Here is a 24,983-nt window from a genome sequence, read left to right as displayed (position 1 = left end):
TAGTCGTAGTCAAAGTCAAAGTTACGTTTAAATTAAATTTCGAAAAACTAGAAAATTGATCACAAAATAACATGAAGAGAAAATAATGTAAAGTTTCAGCTATTTTGAATTATTTAGGAATGTTTTATTTCGTCAAGGGAAAACGTTTCCAATTATAGAAATGAGAAAATAAAGATTTATTTTGCTGCAACTATTTACTGCGACTACGCCCCGTTTCGGAAAGCCAATTTTCCGACTACAGTTGTTGAAAGTCTAGAACTTACCTCAATCACAAGCTCGGAAACCGGCCCTATTATGTTAAAATTATTAAACTACTAATTAATATTGATATTATTATTGATACTATTACTATTAATTAATTTTATTAAACTAATAGCATATGTATTACTTTAATCATTATCTTTCCCGTCTGAACGTTAATTTCTGATTGCCGTAGCACTAACTGTTTTTGAGAACTTGGGAGAGAATCGGTAGTCTTTTCTTTGAGTAATTTTATTTTATCAACTTGTTAGGGCGCCCAAGCACTGGAGGAGTTCATCGAGCACATTCGAGGCGACTCGTCGAGCCACGGCCTGCCTCGCGACGGCACCGTGCACGAGTTGACCTCCAACACACTCGTGTTCCTCGAACAGCTGATGGAGTACGTGGAAACGGTGGCTCGAGTGCTGGCCACGGCGCCCGACTACACGCCTCAGCTCAATCAGCTGATCGCAAGTCGCCCGCAGTTGGATAAGAACAAGGCGTTGCTTGGCATTTACATAAGTTAGTAAAATACTTGAAAACAACACAATTGTAATAGTAAATACTTCTTAAATTATTGTATTGTCACTCTTGATATTATAGTGTTGTAGGTGATTCCATATCCTCCTCTCTCTTCACCTTCTCCTAGTCCTCTTTCTGTTCTCTTCTTCGTCCTTTTCCACCTCCTCCTCACCCCTCCTCCTCCTCCTCCTCCTCCTCCTCTACCATTTCATTTTGCTCTTCCTCCTCCTACTCCTCCTCCACCTGTCTTCTTCTCCTCCTCCTCCTCCTCTACCATTTCTTTTTGCTCTTTCAATATTCTTTCATTCTTTACAAATTCTGTATATTAAATCTAGTCAGTGACTTTCATAATCCAATTATATTGTAAATTGTCACATGACTTGAATAATAGCGTACCTGTACAAAGAAAACAAATGATACACATCAATCAGCTTTAAAATCTTCATATCTTGAAAAAATTACTTATACTATAGCAGTATCAATATTTTGACAATATCAAGTCGTTCTCATTTAAGTTTTTGTTGCTTATGGAAAGATAAATTTTAGGTGGGCCGTCCACTGGAACCGATTTCGTCCAAACTAGCATCGGCCGAAAACTACCGAACTCGTCCGAACGATCCCCCAACAAAGAAAGCTAAAGATGCTCGTCCATTGTAAAAGGTTCATACGTCCATGCATGGCCGTCTCCGGCCGATCAAGTTTTCGATCCGAATTGAATGGGATTTTCCGGCTCTATCCGTCCGAAGTCGAGCTGAGACAACATCATCCTAACCTCAAAATTGTTTCAGTCTTGTCTGTTTTTGTTTTTTTTTATTATCTTTGTGAGTAAACACACACAGAAGAATGACTTTCCCTACTAACTAGCTTGCCACTTCACTTTCTGGCAACCAGCCAACTACTGAACTAGACTGACAAAAACGTTTCCAATGGACGACCGTGTTCGGCCGAATTAATGGCCGGGAGATTCGTCCAATCCAGCGGCCGAACGGATCGGTTGAATACGGTTCCAGTAGACGGTTACCCTAAAGCTCCTTGTGTATCTTTTCGGATGCATCAAGTTGCTTTTGAGAAGATACAAACGAACAACTGTTGCTTATGGAAAGATACATTTTCAAAAATGTTCCATGTTTTTGAACGGGTAGAAATGTAGTTTAGTGGCACTCCGCCAATAGGCAAACCTTCAGGACCCGGACTGTAATTTTCTATTTTTTTTCAGAGAAAGTGATCTCTCAACTGAACTGCGCACTGGTGTCTAAGAGTGAGGCCTACACGGAGCCAGGAGTGAAGGCACTGTTCAGGCTGAACAACTGCAACCACGTGCTCAACACGCTGCAACGGTCCACTCTGCTAGAGTTAGTAACACTGAGCGAGCCTGACTGCCAGCACTCCTACCAACAGATGATTGGCGGTCATAAGGAGGCCTACCAGAAGAGGTATTTATCACTCCTTAGGCCGGCTACTAACGATACTGCAGGCATGTCAAATATGTCTGTAAACGACGTACATGTGTGTATGTCATTCGACGTACATGAAATTGTGTATTGACGTTGTCTTTAATTATATGAATGTTATGGCAATACAATTATATTTATCTAACAAATCGCGCTTCGCCCCCTGCACCCCCGGAAAGGTGGGTTAGCAGCCTCTGCGCTTCGCGCTCCGGCTGGGAGTCGGGCTTCGTCGGCCCAGTCGTTTTATATGACTGTAAAGTGTTAGGTAGCATCGCCCGCCCAATCGTTTTTTATGACTGTATAGTGTTGGATAGCAGCCTCTGCGCTCTGGCTGGGAGGCAGGCTTCGCCCGCCTAATCGCCTTTTATGACTGAATCGGGATGGATAGCAGCCTCCGCGCTTCGCCCGCCTGATCGTCTTTTATGATTGTATTGGGTTGGATAGCAGCCTCCACGCTTTGCGGTCCGGCTGGGAGGCGGGCTTCGCCCGCACAATTGCCTTTTACGACTGTACGAGGGAAGGCAGGTTAATTAGGTTAGGGGTGTTGGGGGTAGGTTAGGTAGGGTAGGTTAGGTAGCGAAGATTAGGTAGAGTAGTCGTCCGCAATGAACCGGAATGAACCGGAATGGTTACGCTAAAAACCGTAGAATAGGAGAAATCGCTTTGGGTCTTTAATTCTATGAATGTTATGGCAATACATCTATATTTATCTATCTATTCACGCTTTTTGAGTCTTCAGCAAAAAGCTTCAAGCGAAAAACAGCTGTTTGAAAGCAGCCTCTAACATAAAATAAACCACCGATAACAATGAATTAACCACTCGAAAATTACGTATAATAATGATACAAAAATAATTGACCGAAGCGAAGCTGAGGTCTTAGTTTCGACTCGATCGGCTTTTGTCTGTTTGTTTGTTTGTACCGCAGTTACAGTCGCAGTTATTTTCCGATTTGGATGAAATTTGGTATACAAGTTCTTTGAAACAAGGCGCAGAAACGTATGTGTAACGATTTTTGATAAGACCTCCGGTTTCAATATAAATTGAATATAAATATTGTGCCGCTCTAAAATGTGCTGTATTGAATGGATGGTATCGTTGGAATGCTATTGATAGAGGACAAGAGTTGTCAGCGGTGAACCTTGAAACGTCTGAGCCGCTCCTAATCATACTGTATTTATTAATTGAAGAAAACTTCTCACTTGATTGCACTATTTCTTCCCTTTTCAACACGATATTTATTTCCCTGTTTCATAGATGAATAGTTTCTAGACCTACCGATCCGGCCGGAGACATCACAGCTTAGTTAGCTCTTGTTTTCGTTCTAGTATGAGATCGGAAACCGGTATGTGAGCATAAACATTCTGCATAGGCATAACAAGCCGCCATAACACTGAATCCACTTTCCATGAAAAACATTATTAGCAACCTTCTGTCATTGTCACCAACAAACCCATCTTATTTAGAATCATTTTCCGTCTCACTACTATCGTCTGTGAGACGATTCATCGTCTAAATTGCCTACTGCATATTCCATTTTTCTGTCATTTGACCGATTTCTTATAATTAATTGTTAGAAAATTTGTAATATATGTTAATATTGTAAATATGGGGACGATGTAAAGGTACCTCCTTGAGAGACATTAAGTCCGGTGTCCCTGGAAACAATGACTTTAACACTTTCAATGGAGAAAATAATAGATGACATGGATAAATCTTCACAATATACTGTACTTTCTTAATGGCCCTTCTCATTAGTTTGAAAGTTGTAGGCTATTCATGAGTGAGGTCCACTGTTCGCAGAACTACTAGTATAACCTCAAAAATAGAGCAGCAAAGAAAAAATAAACAACAGAGAATCGTATCGTTAGTGGCCGGCCTTAGGGCCCCATCATAGAGGGGGATTCAGAGATGGTAGCTGAGAGTGTGGAAAAGTGCCTTTATGCACTTATTCAAATGCAATTGCGTTGTGTTATGCAATGCATAATGCATTTATTCAAATGTGTCGGAACATAGTAGAGCGTAGAAGGAAGGTTCATTCATTCATCATTTTCAATACTTTCAGAAATAGTCTCATGTTTTAGAATAAGGATATGAAAGCATTTATCATTTTCAACACTTTCAGAAATAGTCTCATGTCTTAGAATAAGCATGCTAAACCTGGGCACAATGCAGTCACAATGCTTCCAATAGCTGTTGCGGGAACACCGAATCGGAAATGCCATGCACATTTGAGTTGTAACCGAAAATTTCTGATTTCGCGGTCCCGCGACAGCTACTGTGTGCAGACTGCTTAGGTTTTTCGCCATGTCAAAGACTGAGGCAGAATCATTTCGAACTGTTACAATTGATTGACTTTGAAAGATTTGGAACTGTTAATAATAATCAGTTATCTTGAACCGTTCATCTGTAAAGAGCTCTGTGGTACCACTGGATTAGCGCTTGAAAAATGTTTGTATTTGAACGGCGATGCTCTTGTACATCACAGCTTGAAGTAACAGAAATAGGAAGACTGGTTTTAAGTACTGTATCTTTCAAAATCCCTATCCAATTATATTGAATTTAGTCTCTTTAGTAATTAGAACTCATTCTAGTGTTTATATATTTCTAATGAGATGATTATTGTTGTTTCAGCTGGAATCGAGTATTGGTTCACATATCTTGTACTGATGACGCCACCTTGGTTGCTGGCAAACTCAAGGAAAAGGATAGAAGCGTTATTAAGGAGAAATTTGCTGTAAGTAATATTTTGTCTTGTCAATATTTTGTGTTAATTCATCACATGTCGCGAATTGAAATTGTATTTTGATTATGAGGTTTCGAACTCTCAATAGATATAGTGTTGTTTCAAGTTGTAATCTACAGCTATTGATCAACATTCCAACGAATACTCAAGCTATCATAGCACAGAATACATACAGAATGGAAAGTATCAATCTAAACAATGCATTTTACATGACGCCAAGACTTGAGTGCACCAAGACTACGTCACGTGACTGCGCCATCTTGTTAAAAAATAAAATTACCGCTATCCAGGTCTTTTGAACGGGTCGCGGCAGTGAACGAGACCGATTGACCCAGATCAGTAAAGTGATCCGAACTTCCCATCTCTACTACTATTACAATGCTGAACTTTCTTTCAAGCTGGCGGATTTTGGCGTAAGAGTACTAGCCGACTTTCCATTCTGAATTGTATTCTGTGATTATACCTCTGCAGTAAGGTCTATAGAATGAATGGGCCCGTTCTGTGTACATGGAATGTGGTAAATTGTCCGATTTACAATTTACCAGGTAAAAAGTTCCGCGTTCCATGGGAAGAGTTTTGACAGATTCTGTACCAGAAACCAGTTCCAGTTCCAAATTCCTGCCCCACAGTCGAAGCGTGGTAAATTGTCCGACCTGGTACAGTTCCAACTATCTGAGCTCTCATTGGTCGATTATTGTAGTATGCTTGCTTCTCTGCGCATGCGCTGATAGTTTGTTTACCATATCATAGCCATAGAATACATAACCAACAATATGATGTTTGATAACCATTCATTAAATGAATTTTTCTCGATAGAAAATTTGAGAGTAATGGAATAAAAGAAATTTACACTTTTCTAGACGGTAGGTTTGTAAAACAGCCTTTCTTCATTCACGCAGCTAGTAAACATTTACACATTTTAGTGTAAATCAACTTTATATTTGCACGCCAAAAGCTTGGACCAACGATTTTGAAATGGCGTTCCATGGGAACATTTTGCACTAGTCACGTGATGGAACAATTTACTGTACACAGAACGTACACAATATAGTCTAGTAGTATTCTATTATAGTAAAAATAGTGTAGTGTATTTTTATATAATGGTATATTAGGGAATAGACATATTGAGTCTCGCTCCAAAATTTACATTGGTGTCATGACCTCTATATATAGATCTAGCTCAGCAGTAGCTATACTAACACTCATACCATTGCACTAAGTTCTACATGACCTCTATATAGATCTAGCTCAGCATTAGCTATACTAACACTCATACCAATGCACTAAGTTCTACATAATAGGTCTATGAAAAATTAGAGATGTAGATAGATGGATAAATAAATAAAAACAATATAAAAACTTGTAGTACCCTTTATTATTAAAAACTTAAAAATATTTTAACGACTAGTTTCGACCACAGGTCATTTTCAAGTTAAAATTTGTACAAAAGTAAAGTATTATATAGATAAATATCAAGTTCTACTCAATATACCTAGAATGTAATATAGATACCTTGGTTCTACTTCTATGTAGAACTTATTTTCAAAGTTCCACATAAGTCCTATAACTGCTGTGCTTGCCCTGTGTGTGTGTGTGTGGTGTGTGTGTGTGTGTGTGTGTGTGTGTGTGTGTGTGTGTGTGTGTGTGTGTGTGTGTGTGTGGGCATCTTCTAGCTTTTCTTGATTCACAAGTTTACAATTTAGGGCCAAGCCACACGAAGCGTCTTTCAGACGAGTCTGCAAGGCAGGAAACTCTCCGATTGGCTGATTATATTATCAGCTGATTCCCAACGCCACTCCAATCAGCCAATCGGAGAGTTTCCTGCCTTGCAGACTCGTCTGAAAGACGCTTCGTGTGGCTTGGCCCTAACATATTGTGGATTAAACACAATAATTCACGATTTTCATGAGTGGTCTTTTGTATTGTTGAAGCGATCCTTTCATGGAACAAACTTGATAGTTGAAGCTATTTTATAATATTCGTATGCCTTTTATTGGTGGAGAGTTCCTGACGAAAGTTCCACCTCGCCTGAATATATCATTTGAGCCGTCAATGGGCCTTACGACTGTCATACTTCAGCGGGGACCGACAGTTTAACGTGCCCATCCGATAACACGGGAGTTTCCTGTTCAAAAACTTTTGGCTCCGAGTGGGTTTGAACCCGGGATCTCTAGGTTGCTACGCAAGCACTCTATCTACTAGACCACGGATCACTCAATTTTATAATTTATTATACAGTTTTCAATTTATTAATTTTTTTTTACAAAAAAGGACAGATCAGGAGAGAAAAATATTAAGGATACCTTGTACTATTTCTCTCCCAAACTAAAACATGTATGGAATCGTTCACTACAACTAATGTACAGTACAATTTCGAAACAGCTAATTTTCAAAGATGGTGATAATGATACATTTTGCAGGGATTCAACAAAGAAATGGAGGATATGGCAAAGCTGCAGCGCGGATACTCGATCCCTGATGTGGAACTGAGAGAGAGCTTGAAGAGAGACAACAAAGAGTACATTCTGCCCAAATATAACGCTTTCTATGACAAGTAAGTACAAACTGAAAGGAACTGGAACTATTTGTAAGCTACTATCATTATTGAAACCAGATACCCATAGTAGTTATACGGTATCATAGAGAAACAATAGCGTAAGTAGATATCCCATGGTATAGGGCGTTTATGTCGCAACTTTTACTGTTATCTCAAGCCGATTACTGTTAATTATTGTCAAATTTTACTATTTTGTTGGGGTGAGGGTGTATGAAAGGTACAATATGAGAGACTACCAGTGTCACACAGCCTCACTGGAAAGAATTACATGAACTATGGGCTTGAGATAATAGTTAAAGTTGCGACATAAACGCCCTATACCATGGGATATCTACTTATGCTGTTGTTTCTCTATGACGGTATTCAACATTTAAATTAAATGTACGGTACATACAGTAACATTATTTTACGGTAGCCTATCTCTATTCTCTGTTGAAACTAACAAGTGTTGTAGTGGAATAATTTTCAACTGCTAGAATTTGTTGAATGTGAGCATTGATGTTATATATATATATATATTGTTTATATATATATATATAATATATATATATATATATATATATATTATATATATATATATATATATATGCATACATAGGCCAAAATTAAAAAAAAACATAATTTTACACTTAATATTTCAAATACCAATAGAATTTTGAACGTTCTGGAGCCACTGACTCGCATCTTCTCCAGCATCATGGAGGGCCGACAGCCCTCCATGATAGGAGTGTTGTGGACACTCAGATATTAGGTGGTTCATTGATTGGATTTGTCCAAATTGGCACAGAGGATCAGATGTGTATCCCCATGCTGTCATCAGCTCAGCACACCTTCCCACCTGCGTCCTGAACCGGTTAAGGCCACACCACTCTCTACGTCTCAGCTGGGTGCCAGGAACAATGTCATTAGGGTCATCCACAAGGCCTTTGTTCCTGACCTCTCCCTGCAACCATCTCTGTCTCCATAACTCCCTTGCAATTCTAATTTCCTATTGCTCGTCAAGTCTCAAGTATCTTCTTGACTTGAGGCGCCTTGGTGGAGGGTTAGCCAAATCTCTAGAGACTGGGAGATCCTCATGAATGTGTTGCAACTGGGAAATGAACTTGTTCTTCTTCTCCAACCTTCTGAGATCTGGAGGCATGATGTTACTAAGCACAGGCAACCACTCAGTCTCTGTTGGTCTCAATGTCCCACTAATCTTATGTTATTTATAAGGAACTCCAACAGTTTGAAACGAATATCACTATGAGCTGTTTACAACAGTACTTGAGTCAGTGGCGGCTCCTCTTAAGGTTGCACAACCCCAACAAATCAGGCAATAGAAATATACCTTTAAATTGTCTTAATAACACCTCGATTTGATGGTCATATAATTAGAAATTATTTTCTCAATCCCGACAAAATTCATACAACAGAAAGCCAGAACAGATAGTTCAACATTTTGAATTTGCGCGGTCCGAAGAAGGAACGCATAGCATTTGCAACCACCTATGACGCGTCGCTTATATGGGATACTAACATTGGAAGCTATAAAGTGCTGGCAAACCAGTTGGTTGCTATGACAACGGAAGGCATTTTGAGGAACGCATGGTTGTAGCGTTCCTACAACCCATTCATTGTATAGAAACTAACATAATACGATACCAACAATATCGACCTATGAGGAACGGCCTTCGTATCGATTGTCGATAGTATTAGCACAGAGGAAAGAAACACTACTTTGTGAAACACTACTTTTAGAAACACTAAATGCTTATTCCGTGGTATTAGTCACCAGGTTTATTAGTAATGGTATTGCTATCCTTGTCTTTCACTTAACAAAGCGGATAGCACTATCTCTTTCTTGCTTTGCTCTGTTGCCGGATCATCTCTTAACAATGAAGAATTAATTATCAAACAACAAATTATTTCATTTTTATTATGTAAATTCATTATGAAATTATTAAAAAATATAATTTATTGCCTAATAGAATGGAATTTGTTCATTTTAAACGAGAATGAACAGTTAATATTACATCAATAAACCTCTATCTGCGACCGTCTATAGAAGGCATTGACAAGACAGAGGTTCGGCAACGTTGTTCTCCTATCTTTCTCCACTGCCATTATAACTTGGACCTCTCTGTAGGGACACCAGGTTTCGAAAGCCAGCTGGTGTCTCACTCTTGTCACCAGTCCGGTCACCATTCCTGGTGTCCCAGCTTGTTAAACGCACGGACACCGCTTGTATCTCACTGGTGTCCCACTGGGTACCCAGCCTTGTTTCCTAATGTAATACGGGCTAAATTTTGTTTATTTTTGAAGCATAGAAGTTGCTTAGTATTTCACTGTACGGTATTTTCAAAGTGAATATTATAAACTAGCAGGCAACCTGTGCTCCGCAAAGGTCTAATTAAAAACTTGAAGAATTAAAAATATGCCTGTAACCATCCTCGGTAAATTAAGAATTTGTATGCAAAATCTCAAGTTATTTAGTCCGGTAGTTCAGACGTGATGATGCGTCATTCGTGAATTTACTATCCGTGTATAAGACAATTCTTTTCTATATTATATTACTAGCTGGCCCGGCGAACTTCGTACCGCCAAATAGTTTAATGCATCTCATGACAAACTTCAGCTTGATGCACACCTAAGGAGGTGCGATGCGGCATTTTATTTGTATAGATAATTTTCCAACTGAAAAATAAATAATTTACTAAAAATCAGTTAATTCTGAACACCGAAGACAGCACAATTATTCGAAACAAAGCAATGTCTTTAGATCATGTAAGTCTTTAACCTGAGGCCGCACTGCTGGATGGTTACACACAGAAAAGTCATTTTGTTTTTAGTCGGGGCGTTTAGAATAAAATACATGGGCGGTTATTTATTTATTGATATAATTACAAATCATATGAATATGATCGGGATAGAACAACAGGCATAGCCCAAAACTATTCTGTTCCCAAATTTTGATATAATAAAATGTCCGAAAAAATAGGTTATGTTCTGACTGAGAAAAGTGAAAGCTGTTATGGAGCAGCATACACTCTTGTCTATTTACCTACGGCTGTTGTATGACGCAATGATTATAACAGCAGATTTTTATTTCTGTGTGTGGCCAGCTCACAAATCTTCTCCTATAAGGATTACACTTGTAAACTTTGAAGGACCGTAGGAAAGAGTCCTGAAGTCGGATTATAAGTTTTATAGGCCATAAACCTGGTCCTGAACATGACGAACACAACTTTAAAAAATCATCAAATTTGTTGCTCACATAAAAAAAGTTATTGAATGTCAAAATTTGAGGCTCGATTTTTATTTATATAGATAGATATACCTTCACATAACGTCAACTTAAACTTGATATATTTGTTTTGAACTGTTTTTCAATTACTAACTCACCTTTACCTTGTTTGTTTCAGGTATTCCAACTTACCGTTCACCAAAAACCCTGAGAAGTATGTGAAATATACGCCGGAGCAAGTGGCTGCCCTTATTGAACGGTTTTTTGATGTTGCTGCCTGAATTATCATCAACTATTTATTCCATATTTTATCATTTTTAATTAGACAATAATTAGTTAGTTCTGTTCTTCTTCTATCCATCCTTGAATACATGAATATTCATCTATAATAATATCTAAAATAATACTTTTATCTTTGGTTTCAAGACTTGCAACCAGTTGCATATCTCACATGATTGGAAGTTGAACAAGTGTGGTCATAGCTGAAGATCTCAATTAGTGTAAAACTTGCTGCGCACAGAGACATTGATAGCGTCAACTAGACTTCTTCTAGCTACTAAGGGAGAGCGGAATCGGGAATGTCATGTACATTTGAGTTCCAGACATTTTCAATTCCGTGTTCCCGTAGTAGCTAGTGGCCGCTACTGATGTCAACAAGTCAACGCTACTAAAGCGTCAACTAGACATCCACTAGCTACTATGGGAAAGCGGAATTGGAAATGTCATGTACTTTTGAGTTCCAGACATTTCAAATTCCGTGTTCCCGTAATACCTAGTGGCCGCTACTGATGTCAACAAGTCAACGCTACTAAAGCGTCAACTAGACATCCACTAGCTACTATGGGAAAGCGGAATTGGAAATGTCATGTACTTTTGAGTTCCAGACATTTCAAATTCCGTGTTCCCGTATTAGCTAGTGGCCGCTACTGATATCAACAAGTCAGCGCTACTAATGTCCACTAGCTACTACGGGAAAATTGAATTGTAAATGTCTTGTACTTATTTGAGTTCCGGACATTTTCAATTCCGTGTTCCATAGTAGCTAAAGGTTGCTACTAATGTCCCTGTGAGCAGCGTGTTGACTTTGAAATGGCATAAGGGCAAGGTAGGCTCAACTCACACTAACGCGTCTCAACTGACCGTTGAGTCAACTCAACCGTAAGGCTCAACTGACCTGAGTCGCGTTGGTGTGAGTTGAGCCTTACGCGACTCAGGTCGAGAAGAGACTTGACTCTAGCCGAGAGCATGTGTTATCAAATGGTGACACTCAGACCAGTCGATTCTAGTCTCGCCGCGACGTCACCATTTGAAAACACATGCTCTCGACTAGAGTCGAGTCTCTTCTCGACCTGAGTCGCATAAGGCTCAACTAACACTTACGTGACTCAGATCGAGAAGAGAATCGACTCTAGTCGAGAGCATACAAAACTTCCAAACTTTCAATGATTTCTACAAACCATGGGATATCTTCTTATGCTATCAGATTTTCTCTATGATAGAATTTAGTCTCAACTCACACTTACGCGACTTAGGTCGAGAAGAGAATCGACTCTAGTCGAGAGCATGTGTTTCCAAGTTGTGACACTCAGACCAGTCGATTCTAGTCTCCGCGACGTTACCATTTGAAAACACATGCTCTCGACTAGAGTCGAGTCTCTTCTCGACCTGAGTCGCGTAAGTGTGAGTTGAGCCCTATGGTTCATGGAGTTGTTCCAAGTAGGCTCCAGAGTACCTACATTCCTAGATAGAGGAAGCTTCCTAAACATTGAGATTCTTCATGAATGAGAGGGTTGCAACGTATCTTATAAGAAACTCTATTGTGATGCATCATCTTTATTATTTCATCAAATAATATTATTATATTATATCCATTACAAGTTGATGTTCAAAGAACATTAATATGTTCTCATTGAGTATATTGATCTGTTAATTATCGTAGCATATTAAAAAATATATAATTTGAATTATTGATTATGTCTATTATGAGTTGGCTTTTATCATTAATAAAATTGATCTGTTAATAATATTAGTATATTTGAAAATGTATATTTATTTATGTATCAGTCAATAAACTATTATAATAAATAATGTTATCTTTATCATCCCTTGTCAAAAGAGACTATAGTGCGGTCCACGTTATAATGGCAGTGTTTGATTAGCAATGGTATTGCTATCCTTGTCTATCATTCAACAAAACTGATAGCTCTCTCTGCTGTCTCTTTCTCGCTTTGCTCTGTTGCCAGATCGTCTTTTAACAATGTAGAATTAATAATTAACAAAATATTTCATCTTGTGAAAATTTATTATTAAGTCATTCTTGCTTAAATATAGTTGGTTATTTTGAACGAGAATGTATAGTTAATATTGTCTGTGAGCCTCTATATTTATATGTATATAAATAAATATTATATCAATAAACCTGTATCAGCTACTGTCCCTAGGAGGCATTGACAAGACAGTATCGGCAACGTTGTTCTCCTATCTTTCTCCTCACCCATTATAACGTGGACCTCACTATACCTCTAGAGGTTTGTTCCATAAAACTAATGATTTGCTTACTAATATTCATTAAATGAAATTTTGATACACTATTTTCAAGGTTATAGTAGTTTAATTCATTCATCCACTTGCCTCATGGCCTCCAATATGTAAGGAGCACACCGGCAATGCAACTGATGTTTCATTCATTTAGGGTGAAAACATGGTGAAGCGGAAGATTTAGGCCCGGTTGCACAAAAGCCGGTTAAATTTTAACACTCTCTAGCTTAAAGTTACCTCCACCGCTCCAACATGTTTCCACCCTAACATATTGGAAATGAGTCTGTATAGTGAGGTCCAAGTTATAATGGCTGTTTGATTAGCAATGGTATTGCTATCCTTGTCTATCATTCAACAAAGTGGATAGCGCTATCTCTTTCTCGCTTTGCTCTGTTGCCAGATCGTCTTTTAACAATGTAGAATTAATAATTAATTAACAAGATCTTTCATCTTGATTATGTAAATTCATTATGAAAAATATAATTTCTTGCTTAATAAAACATACTTGATTATTTTAAACGAGAATGAACAGTTAATATTACATCAATAAATCTGTATCAGCTACCGTCTATAGAAAGCATTGACAAGACAGAGGATCGGAAACGTTATTTTCCTATCTATCTCCACTGCGATTTATAACTAACTTAGACCTCACTATAGATACTGTGAGATTATCGTACCATTAGTGTATCATTAGTACCATTAGTGTACTAGCAGGACACCATTGGTATCCCAAAAATGTTGGCTACCCGAGTGAAGGTCGAGACTCACCTCTCATGCAGCGTTCTGATCGACTCATGCCCGATTTTTCAAGCAGTAGGACACCATTGGTCTCCCAGCATTAAGACTTGTAGTGTCCAACTAATGTTGGCTTCCCGAGTGAAGGACGGGACTCACCTCTCATGCAGCGTCCGATCCGACTCATGTCCGTTTTTTCTGTGGAGTGGATGTAGCAAAGGTCATACGATGGACAGGTAAGGCTTGCCGCATTCAATCCTTTGCCTATTCCGCTGTCATACAGTCGTCCGCCTGTATGATTGGAGTAGGATCGGAACGATGCATGACAGATGTGACCCCGGCTTGAGACACCAGCGGGCCGCCAGAATCTGGTGTACTTACACCTAGTGTATTGAATACAAGAATATTAATATGATATTACATATCCTAGTATAAGAATATATATGAGAACTCAGGGAATGGGGACACTTGGATGTCCCACCAGTGTCCCAGCTTGGTGTCCTGATAAGTAATATGAGTTTGAGCTGTAATAGAAATCTGTACCAAGGTCTCTACTAATCTAGAAAGTAAAAGCCTGCATTGAGATCAATACTGATGCACTTTAATATTGATTTTTTCCACAGATAAAAATTAACAATCTTTCTAGCAATGAAATATCATTGATTATTTATTCTAAGATTTAATAACAATAAATTAGTTGTAGAATGATAAACCCTTCTAGGTAAAAAATAATATCGAGTTTTTGTAGTGTTGTGAACCACAGCATGCGAGTTGAATCAATAAATAAGTACGGTAATCATAATTGTCAAGGATGTCCCAGATTTAAAGACAAATAAACTAAAAAAGTAACTTGAATCGTTGATTGTACGGTTCGACGGAAAATGTCTTAGATTAATGAAATATTATTTAAGTGGAGTCAGTCTTGTGTTCAAGCTTCTGCCGTTTCTTTGATTGTATGTCGGCCAAAGTCTGTTCAATCGACCTAACATCCTTCTTATTTTCACTGGGAACAAAACCGTAGCTCTTGTTGGTCTGAGTGACTCGCGCGGCATCCTTAGCAACTTCGGTCCCAATCAAATGTTGATACTTTTCCTGGTAGTTCGATTTCGGCACAATTTTATCAGGCTTCTTTTTCACGTACTCTTCCTCATCTTTCTCAAGTTTTCGCTTTTGTGCAATTTCTTTTGCCTTTTCCTCGTTCCATTCTTCGCCGTTTCGGAGTGTTGTAATCTCATCTTCACTGGGCGGAAAGTCTTTTTTGTAAACAATAGTGTATCGATCGTAACCTTCCTCCCCGAAAGAATACGCAGTCATACCCGCAATTTCTGCTACATCGTGAATAATTCCTCGAAAAACTTGATCCATCGGTTCAAATATTAGTCGCCTCTCTTCAATTTTTTGCTGAAACTTATTCACCTTATCCTCGACGCTCTTACGAAATTTGTGAAACTTTTCTCTCTCTTCATTCTGTTTACGTAACATTGCTTCTCTCTGTTTCTTCATTTGTTCTTTTTGTCCATCACTGGCCGACGGAGGTTTATCCATTGAGTTTAAAATAGAACTGAGTAAATCCATGATGTTCGAATTGCAAGATACTTGGCCAAGAATAAGTGTTCAAATTAACAAATATAACCTCTGAAACTACTGCTTACAGCACAAAAATCATAGTATAATAACGCAAGTTACCTTCAAAGTAGAATTATATTGATGAAAAATATTAGTTGAGGATGTTAATTTAGAGAAAATTGGAGTTGGAGGTTAGAAGCACAACATTCACACACAACACACAAACAATCACTTTTGCTGAACTTGTTCCAAGAGCAAGAGAGAGAATAAATTTCTCTTCACTCAAATCAACTTGGACGACCAATAAATCAGATTAGCTCTTTACTCGTGCCAAGAGTTTATAGATGTAATTATTACAGTTTTGTAATTTGTGTAGCAAGATGAATAATTAATTATTGTAAACAACTTTCCTAATTAATTGAATTGACCTGCCATAGGTTAGGTTACAGACGAGCTAACTGAACATGAAACATGAATGACATTTGACTCAGCTGATAACCTGAACATTTTGAATAGTAGCTTCGACGCTACAACTGAATAGAGAGGTACAATGGAATACTGCGGTCTATTCGCTGCTACAGCTGAGAACTGTGAACCTGAACTGTACAATCAAGCATAGAGTACTAGATAATGATAGAGGTATTTGTTTACTATTCGTTTCTTGAATAGACTTCTATTCATCAGTAGCGCTGTAGACAAGAGAAACAACAAAACCTGCGTAGAGAGTTTGAGCAGACATTTTATCTTCCATGTTTCATAATATAGAAATCGAGAACAGCTACAAGCTACAATAGGTGGGAGTTTTAACCTTACTTTGTTACATTCTACATAGCCAATTCGTAAAGTTCACGGTGTCTTGAAGGATTATTCACGTTTTTGAGTGAATTGTGAATATATTGCCGAAATTATTGGTGAATCTCTTGGCAGACGCTTGTCGCCAGGTGAGTAGATATGATTTTATTCTATTCCAAGTGCTTTCCTAATGCAAATCGATGTGAAATAGATGTGTACCTTACTACATTTATGATTCTTGTTTTTTAAATAAGGAATCATTCAAAATAGCACATTTTGAATTTTATAAATTGCAAACTACAAAATCTAAATCTTTTGAGTCAAGTATCAGCACAGAAGCTAACCTAGAAATATATTGATGCTCTCTTGTTGTTTGTTGGAGTTTATTTTTAAGACTTAAGACAGGAGTTTTCGCTGTTTTTAATTGACTGGAAAGTCGTATAGGTAGTTTTCTTCTACACGTTGTTATTCCTACACCAATTAAGCACATGTGTGTGATTCCCAAGTTGGAGCTGAATGCTAAAACTAAGCTAGGTAAGGCTGGGTAGGCTACTTCACTAGCAGGTAGCAGTTAACATAGTAGCTTACCTGCTGCTTAAAAATTGTACTAAACATAAAAATAGTAGCTACCGTACTTGAATTTTACCAACTTAATTATTCGCCAAGACACTCTGAAATTCACAAATTGACAGTGTAACCTGGCTGGCTCAGGTCTGGTATCAGTGTTTCAGGTCGCATCTGATCTATTTCAGGACCACATCAGTTATGATCTAACGACTGCTACAGGCAGCTGGGACCGACCAATTAACGTGTCCATCCAAAACACATGTATATCATGAATGTAAATGCATTACATTAGCTTATATATATGTTTCCATTTCTCTGCGAAATTTTGAGAAAAAGTTGATGTTGTCCAAAGTTTATGAAATTATACAATAATTATAAACTCATTTGGACCATTTTTTATCAAAATTAGGGAGAGAGACAGTTTTGGGTTTGTCCTGTTGATTTTCACTCAATCATTAGTATGATATTGTGATTGTGGAATGAAATAAATAATTATAATTAATGTTTTTCTAGAACTAGATCAAGAGGAACTACTTTTTGGAAAGCATCAGGATGAGCTTCGCAATCACCAACCAGTTCCACAAGGCCGAACTAATGAAACTTTTTCGAGACTTCTCCATATCGGAAACTTTCACGGATGTACGGCTGATAGCCAAGGGTGGACGCAAAGTCTACGCGCACAAACTTGTTCTGGGCTCTGTCAGTCCTTTGCTGGCTACGGTAAGTAACTTACTATTTCTACCAAATAATCTGTAATATAACTAGTAGTTCTGTGAACAGTATACCTCGCGCAGTTATAAACCACAGCCTCGTCAGTCCATATACTGTCCATCAGAGTGAATTCTGTCGTGTCGGCGAGATATCGGTGTGAAAACGACTAATGGCTGTTGAGGCTGGTGTATCAAAAATGCTGACATCAAAAGCTAATCTCCTTCAAGACTTAGGCTAGGCACACACTAGTTAGTCAAGACAAGACACGTTTAGTCACAATACTTCACATAAATGCTTATTAAGACATGTCCAATTGCAATAACTAATCGGTGTGTGTTGCTTCATAAGGCTACGCACACATCATTTAGTCAAGACAAGACACGTTTAGTCACAATAATTCACATAGTTGATTATGAAGATATTTCTAATTGCAATGACTAATCAGTGTGAGTTGCGTCATAATCAACAATGTGAAGTATTGTAACTAAACGTGTCTGATTATGTCTTGACTTGTCTTGACTAACTGGTGTGCGTCTAGCCTACTGGCAACAGGTCAGCCTGAGTTGAAAGCAGAGAAAAGTCGAGAGAAGGTACCATGTTGCTTTTAGTTATTAGTTGCTTGCAACTAATAGTACACACAACAGCTGATTTTTTACTAAATTACATTGAGATATTATTTGCATGCGTCATTGCATGCAATTAATAATCCACTCGACAGCTGATTTTTGATCAATAATTCTATAGTCTAATTTTTACGGTAATATTGGCGTTCGAAGGAGACTCCTGTTCTTTTATATTATCCTTAAAATGCAAAATTTCAAGACACCATTTGTATATGTCGACGCGCCTTGTTTCAAAGTACTTGTATACCAAATTTTATCCAAATCGGACAATAACTGCGACTGTAACTGCGCTACAAACAGACAAAAGCCAATCGAGTCGAAACTAAGACCTCAGCTTTGCTTCGGTCAATAAAGGAAAGAATTGGCTTAAAATATATAAATATAGGGGATAGGAAATTCACGAATGATGCATCATCACGTCTGATCTATTCACCTGATTAACTTGAAATTTTTCATATGGATTTCTTAATTTACCGAGGATGATTATAGACCTATTTTCAATTCTTCAAGATTTTAGTAGGTCAAGTTTGCAGTTTGTCAAGTTTTTAATTAGACCCTTGCTGAGCACGGGTTATCTGCTAGTCTATAATAATAATAAAGGAAATAATTGGCTTATACATGTAGGGGATAGGAAATCCACAAATGATGCATCATCACGTCTGAACTGCTGGACTGATTAACTTGAATATGACCATAGTACTTTGTTGTATTATAAATTTAACATATTCCAGTTATGGACACTATCACAAGTTGTCAAAAATGTTCATGTTCATTATTGCAAGATGGACATATGTATTCAATAATGATTCATCAAATCCATCATATTCTGTGGTAGGGTGAGCAAGATAACATATTCATTGCCATCACAGTCACTATGAGTTTAATAAGACTTGATGAAATTTTTCAATGAGAGAACAATTATTCTAATAGGTCACGGCATAGGGAATGACCTGAGAGCCTGGCGGCCAACCCAGATTGCGCTCTAAATTTGTGCTTATACAGGGCCATCAACAGCACAATGGGCAGCTGCGGTCTCCAAATAGGATTTAGGTTTTTTGCAGTAAAATATCTGATTCTCAACAAAAAATTATCACCTGCAAATCTGGAAACAGGACATGACCATTGTACTTTGTTGTATTATAAATTGAACATATTTGCCAGTTATGGACATCAAGTTGTCAAAAATGTTTACTCATTCTCGCAAGATGGACATATGTATTCAATATTGATTCATCATATTTATCATATTCTGTGGTAGGGAGAGCAAGATAACAATAAATCATTTCAAAAAAGATTTTTTAAAACAAGATAACATGGTGGCTGTTTCTAGAAAAGATATTAGAGAATCTCAGAAAGTATTCGAATTTTACAAGATGGAAAGATTGAACAAGGTTACTGGACCCATTTAGTCCTCCAATGGATAGTATACCGAACCAGGAAGCTGATTTTGCAGCTCGTTTCAGGGCTGTGCGAGAGGCTGAAGGGGTGGTGGAGCACTCCAATAACCCAAAAAGGTCAAGGTCATTTATTACTGAACTTGTATGACTGGTCAACTACCAATTTTTTATTGCCAGACTACTCTTTTATATGTGTAAGTGATACTAAAAAGTTTCTCATTTGATAACAAAAAATAAGTATTACATGCAATGTGGAGAAGGATATTTACATGTAAATGAACTTGATAATAATGTTAATGATTGGATTTTTGGTTTTTAGAAGACAATGAATTGATGTGCATGACAGTCTTTGATCATGGAGACAGATAGTCCACAACACACTGCAAACCATTTCGATTGCAACACACATTTCTCAGGCATTGGAGAGAAACATCTGATCAATGTGACAAAAACACAAAAAGCCGTCCAATAAAAGACTTTTCCTTGAAAGAATTATTTCTTTTCGGGTTGATCTTTCAATTTTATCATTCAATAAATCTTAAAAATTTGTTCAATTCAATGTTATTAGAAACAGTTCATTATCTGAATCTGATTCATAGAATAAATCCAGAAAAGAGAATAAATGTCTTCACATCTCTTCAAACAAATAATTAGCCCCATTCCCTTGAATTGTTTCTAGGATGTTTAATAGGAAAAACCTCCCTTTGCTAATAAAAGTTTCATGAAAAAGACAAGAGACAGCATTCAACAGGTACAGACGTCCTCCCACTAGGAAAGAAGGTCAAGAGAACCTAGGAAAGAAAAGTCTGAGGAGGGAGACATGAATAACATTACTCATTGCCATCACAGTCACTATAAGTCTATTGGACTTATGGAATTATTTAATGAGAGAACTATTATAGTTGGTATATGGAATTGGAGATGAAGTCAAAGCCTGGCGGCTCGCCCAAATGACACTCTAGTGTCGTGCTTATACTGGGCCATCAACAGCACAATGGGCAGCTGTGGTGTCCATAAAGGATTCAGGTTTTTTTGCAGAAATGGTTCTGATTCTAAACAGAATACTCTCTCCCGCTAATCTGGGAATAGAACCCTGGCCATCTTACTTTGTTTACAAATTGAACATATTTGCTAGTTATGAACATAACGACGATGATATCTTTTGTCTCCCATATCCCACAATGGAACCAAACTTATCAACTTTTCATTGTCCATAGATACAACTTCATGAAACAGATCAACTTCAAAAAAAAAAAAAAAAAACAAACAAGACTGTGAAACAATTTTAGGTTAGAAACTCTTTGTTGTGTCAGCTTGACTAGTTAGTTCGGCAGGATAGAGCTGGAAAATCCCATTCAATTTGGATCGATAAATTGATCGGCCAAAGACAGCCGTGCATGGCAATTTATTGGCCAAAGACGGCCGTGCACGGCCTATTGCAATGGCCGAGCATCTATTCCTTTCTTTGTTGAGAGATCCTGTGAATATAATTTTCTTGTTCGACATGATTTCTCAAGGAACGCATAGCAAGCAGCTAACCGGCAAAGATAGGGCTCAAGGCAACAACAGCCCGGCCGGAGCTCCTCAACCCCGCTCCTCCTCGTCATCCACCAGTGAGGGGCCGGCTTGCGGAAAACAGCTGATTCAGGACACAATATCTGAATTTCTTGCAGAGGACAATCAACTCGACAATATTGTTGAACGATTGTTTGAAAAGTTTTCTGCCAGGCTGGAGGAATCAGTGACAGCAGCTATTAGTGTTAAATTCGAAACCAGGTTTGCGGAGGCAGAGAAGAAGATTGCCACATTAACCGCTCAAGTGGACAATATGAAAAAATTGTCTGCAGTACAAGTTGACGAGTTGGAGCAGTATCAACAAAGAAATAGCGTGCAAATTTTTGGGTTGCCAGAGGAGAGAGGTGAAAACGTTTCAGACATTGTTATGGACTTCTTCCGCACCAGGCTCAATAAGGAGATAGACGTTGCGTCAATCGACAGATGTCATTGCGTTGGCCGACGTATGGTGACTGATACTCAACAACAACCACGACCGAGAGCAGTACTCGTGAAATTCATCAGTTACCAGACGAAAAGAGCTGTCCTGAACGATCGGCGCAAATTGAAAGGGACGGGATTGACGATACGCGAGGACCTGACACAGAGACGAAACGACTTCTATCGCAGCGTAGCCAGGAGAGTTGGAGTGCGAAATGTATGGACCGTTGATGGACGCGTGATCTGGAGGGAGAATGGTAATGTCATGTCTGGCGGATGGGAGCAGACACTTGATGGACTTAACTGACATAGTATAAGCACACTAAAACAATAAATAATTATAAGCATAGCATTGAAGTGCTCTGAATAATTTGGTGATTGATGGACAATGATCATGTAGGTTAAACTCATTTTATTTTTCTTTATAATTGTAGGATATTTTTCGTCTTATTTATTTTCTGATATTGTTTTTCTTCGTATGATTCAAAATATCATACGCATATGGCATAAAAACATTTTTTTTTTCACAATGATGAGAATTTGCATTAATGATTGGTATGAAAGGTGCGTCTGAGTCATGTTTGTGAATGAGTGAGAGAGATTTGTGTGGGAGAGATTATGAGATGTACGAGATTTTATGCTAGATATTTATGAGAGCTGTTGATTCGTCTAACTCATTTGGTACGATTGGAATCAATCTGTATTTTCATTCGTACTCTTGTTAGGAACGACCGATTGCATAAGGGTGGAGGAGGGGTGGCGGCATATGTTAGAAGCGAATTGAAGCCAGTCTCGAAGTTCAAATCTGATACATCTAGAGCTAATAAGCCAGAATATTTGTTCTTAGAAATAACTGTTTCAAGACAGAAAATTTTGTTAGCTGTCTGTTATAGACCGCCTCACATAGGCTTTATGGACGAGTTTGAAGAGGGTCTTACGCAGTGTATGGCCAATTATAACCATGTTATTGTTATGGGAGACTTCAACACAGACTTGTTAGGACCGGCTACTTTTGACAGAACACAACTGACGACAATATTTGACTCATGCAACCTGACTCTGCTCCCTCTGGAGGCCACCCACCATACGGCTACATCCCATACCCTCCTTGATCTAATAGTAGTCTCTAATCCCAAATTGGTAAGAACTCATGGACAGATCCCAGCTCCCGGACTTTCTGGACATGATCTAATATATTGCGTGTACACCATTAAGCCCCCCAAAATGAAGCCAAAAATAATCAAGTATTATGACTACAAAAATATAGATAGTACAGCATTATTCCAAGAGACAATTCACATGCCCTGGGAAGGAATTTACTACACTAATAATATCAATAACATCCTTTTAATAATAGTCAATAATCTACAATATCTCTTCAATAAATATGTTCCCTTAAGGAAAAGACGTGTCACCAGGACACCAGCTCCATGGATTACCCAGGATATTAAACAATTGATGAAAGAACGAGATAGACTATGTACACTGGCCAGACGAACTCAGAATACAAATACTTTTGACGAATACAAAGCAAAAAGAAATAGATGTAAACAGTTAATTAGAAATTCCAAAAGTCAATATTTCAAAAATTTGTTAAACTCTAATAGATCAATGGCTTCCAAATGGCGCGCTTTAAAGTCTCTCGGGGCAGGCAAGGATAAGTCCAAGTTGGTGGTCAGACATACTGTTGAAGAATTGAACTGTCACTTCTCTCAGGTTCCGGTGAGTTTGGATTTGGCCTACGAGTATTCCAATAATTATGAGGTGTTACGGTGTGATGATGAGTTTCACTTGGCAGCAGTAACGCAGATGGATGTCATTGGATCAATCTGTGATATTAAGAGTAATGCTGTCGGCGCCGATGCACTTCCAGTGAGATTCATCAAACTAATTCTGCCTCTCATTTCTCCGTTTATCACACATTTATACAATACTTCATTTATGACCTCCAGCTTCCCATCTGCATTCAAATTTTCCATGATCATTCCATTCAACAAAGTTCCTGATCCCACTTCTCCTTCTGATTATCGGCCGGTCGGCATACTGTCTGTCTTGTCTAAGGGTCAGGAGAGGCTTGCTCATAAGCAAATAAGTGGCTATATTACTCGGAAAGGAATCATCAGCGAACATCAGTCTGGATTCCGAGGAGGACACAGCACCACATCAGCTTTGCTCTGTGTCTCAGATGACATTCGAATGGCTATGGATAGGAGACAGTCTACACTGATGGTGTTGATTGACTTGAGCAAGGCATTCGATTGTATCTATCACCCGCTGCTTTTGAAAAAACTGAAAAATTATGGTTTTTCTGAGAGTAGTGTGGCATGGGTGAGGTCATACCTTCTTGACAGACAGCAGTGTGTTCGATTGGACAGCACGTCTCGATGGAGGGTGGTCAACAGGGGGGTACCTCAGGGTTCAGTTTTGGGACCACTACTGTTTAGTTTGTATGTAAATGACGTAACTGACCGACTCAGACACTCCAGATATCATCTTTATGCAGACGACCTACAGATTTATAGACATTTCAAGACTGATAACTTTGGTGAAGCAGTTACTCTTATGAATGAGGACCTGACTGCTGTCTCACTCTGGACAGCACAACATGGATTGAAAATTAATGAATCAAAATCCAAAACAATCGTTATAGGTAATAGAAGACTTTTGAACCAACTTGACTTTAACCATGGACCTTTCATTGAAATTAACTCTCATAGACTGGATTATAGTGAAAACATTACAAACTTAGGACTTACATTTAACAGACATCTAGACTGGACTGAACAAGTGACAAAGACTTGCAACAGGGTCTTTGCAGGCATTCACTCACTGAAGAGAATTGGAGCTGTTATCCCCTTACGGGAGAGAATAATGCTTGTGAAGACCTTGATATTTCCGCATTTCCATTATGGAGATGTGGTCATACAGGACATGACAGTGACTCTTTCTGAAAGACTGCAAAGGGCTCAGAACTACTGCGTGAGATTCGTCTTTGGCCTTGAAAGGGACGTCCACATAAGCCCTTACATCACTCAGATGGGTATTTTGAAGCTTCGAGACAGCAGAATTTATCATGTGCTGATGCTCCTCCACAAGGTTCTGGCAACTGGGTCTCCTCTCTACTTGAGTCAGAAATTTCAATTCCTCGCAGGAATCAACAGAAGAGATACGAGGCATGGTGCGAGCCTGTTGAGCATTCCCATCCATCGCACTGTGACATATAATAGGTCGTTCTGTGTGACCGCTTGCAGACTGTGGAATAGCTTACCCGCATCTTTGAGGAGTGTGGAGAGGCGGACACTGTTCGGCGCGGAGG

General features: G+C 38.5%; 2 protein-coding genes across 2 annotated transcripts in view; one reads left to right on the top strand and one right to left on the bottom strand.

Moving 5' to 3' along the window:
* Positions 1–11,172, top strand: part of LOC111046500 (exocyst complex component 7) — a 48,886-nt gene extending 37,714 nt beyond the window's left edge. The window contains exons 10-14 of the mRNA XM_039427661.1: positions 513–762; positions 1,979–2,195; positions 4,846–4,948; positions 7,378–7,511; positions 10,919–11,172. Of these exons, the coding sequence (XP_039283595.1) occupies positions 513–762; positions 1,979–2,195; positions 4,846–4,948; positions 7,378–7,511; positions 10,919–11,021 (807 nt within the window). The 3' untranslated portion in view covers positions 11,022–11,172. The remainder of the gene's footprint in view (positions 1–512; positions 763–1,978; positions 2,196–4,845; positions 4,949–7,377; positions 7,512–10,918) is intronic.
* Positions 11,173–14,595: 3,423 nt separating this feature from the next.
* On the bottom strand, positions 14,596–16,248 carry LOC111046501 (sperm-associated antigen 7 homolog). The gene has a single exon (XM_039427660.1). The coding sequence runs from the start codon at positions 15,589–15,591 to the stop codon at positions 14,923–14,925; it is 669 nt and encodes a 222-aa protein (XP_039283594.1). The 5' UTR covers positions 15,592–16,248; the 3' UTR covers positions 14,596–14,922.
* Positions 16,249–24,983: the final 8,735 nt, after the last annotated feature.

The sequence above is a fragment of the Nilaparvata lugens genome, chromosome 5, assembly GCF_014356525.2.
Source record: "Nilaparvata lugens isolate BPH chromosome 5, ASM1435652v1, whole genome shotgun sequence".
NCBI lineage: Eukaryota > Metazoa > Arthropoda > Insecta > Hemiptera > Delphacidae > Nilaparvata > Nilaparvata lugens.
This window is presented reverse-complemented; position numbering and strand designations above follow the sequence as displayed.

Excerpts from the sequence above, each read along its gene's own strand:
- LOC111046501 (XM_039427660.1), bottom strand. The coding sequence starts at position 15,591 with ATGGATTTACTCAGTTCTATTTTAAACTCAATGGATAAACCTCCGTCG.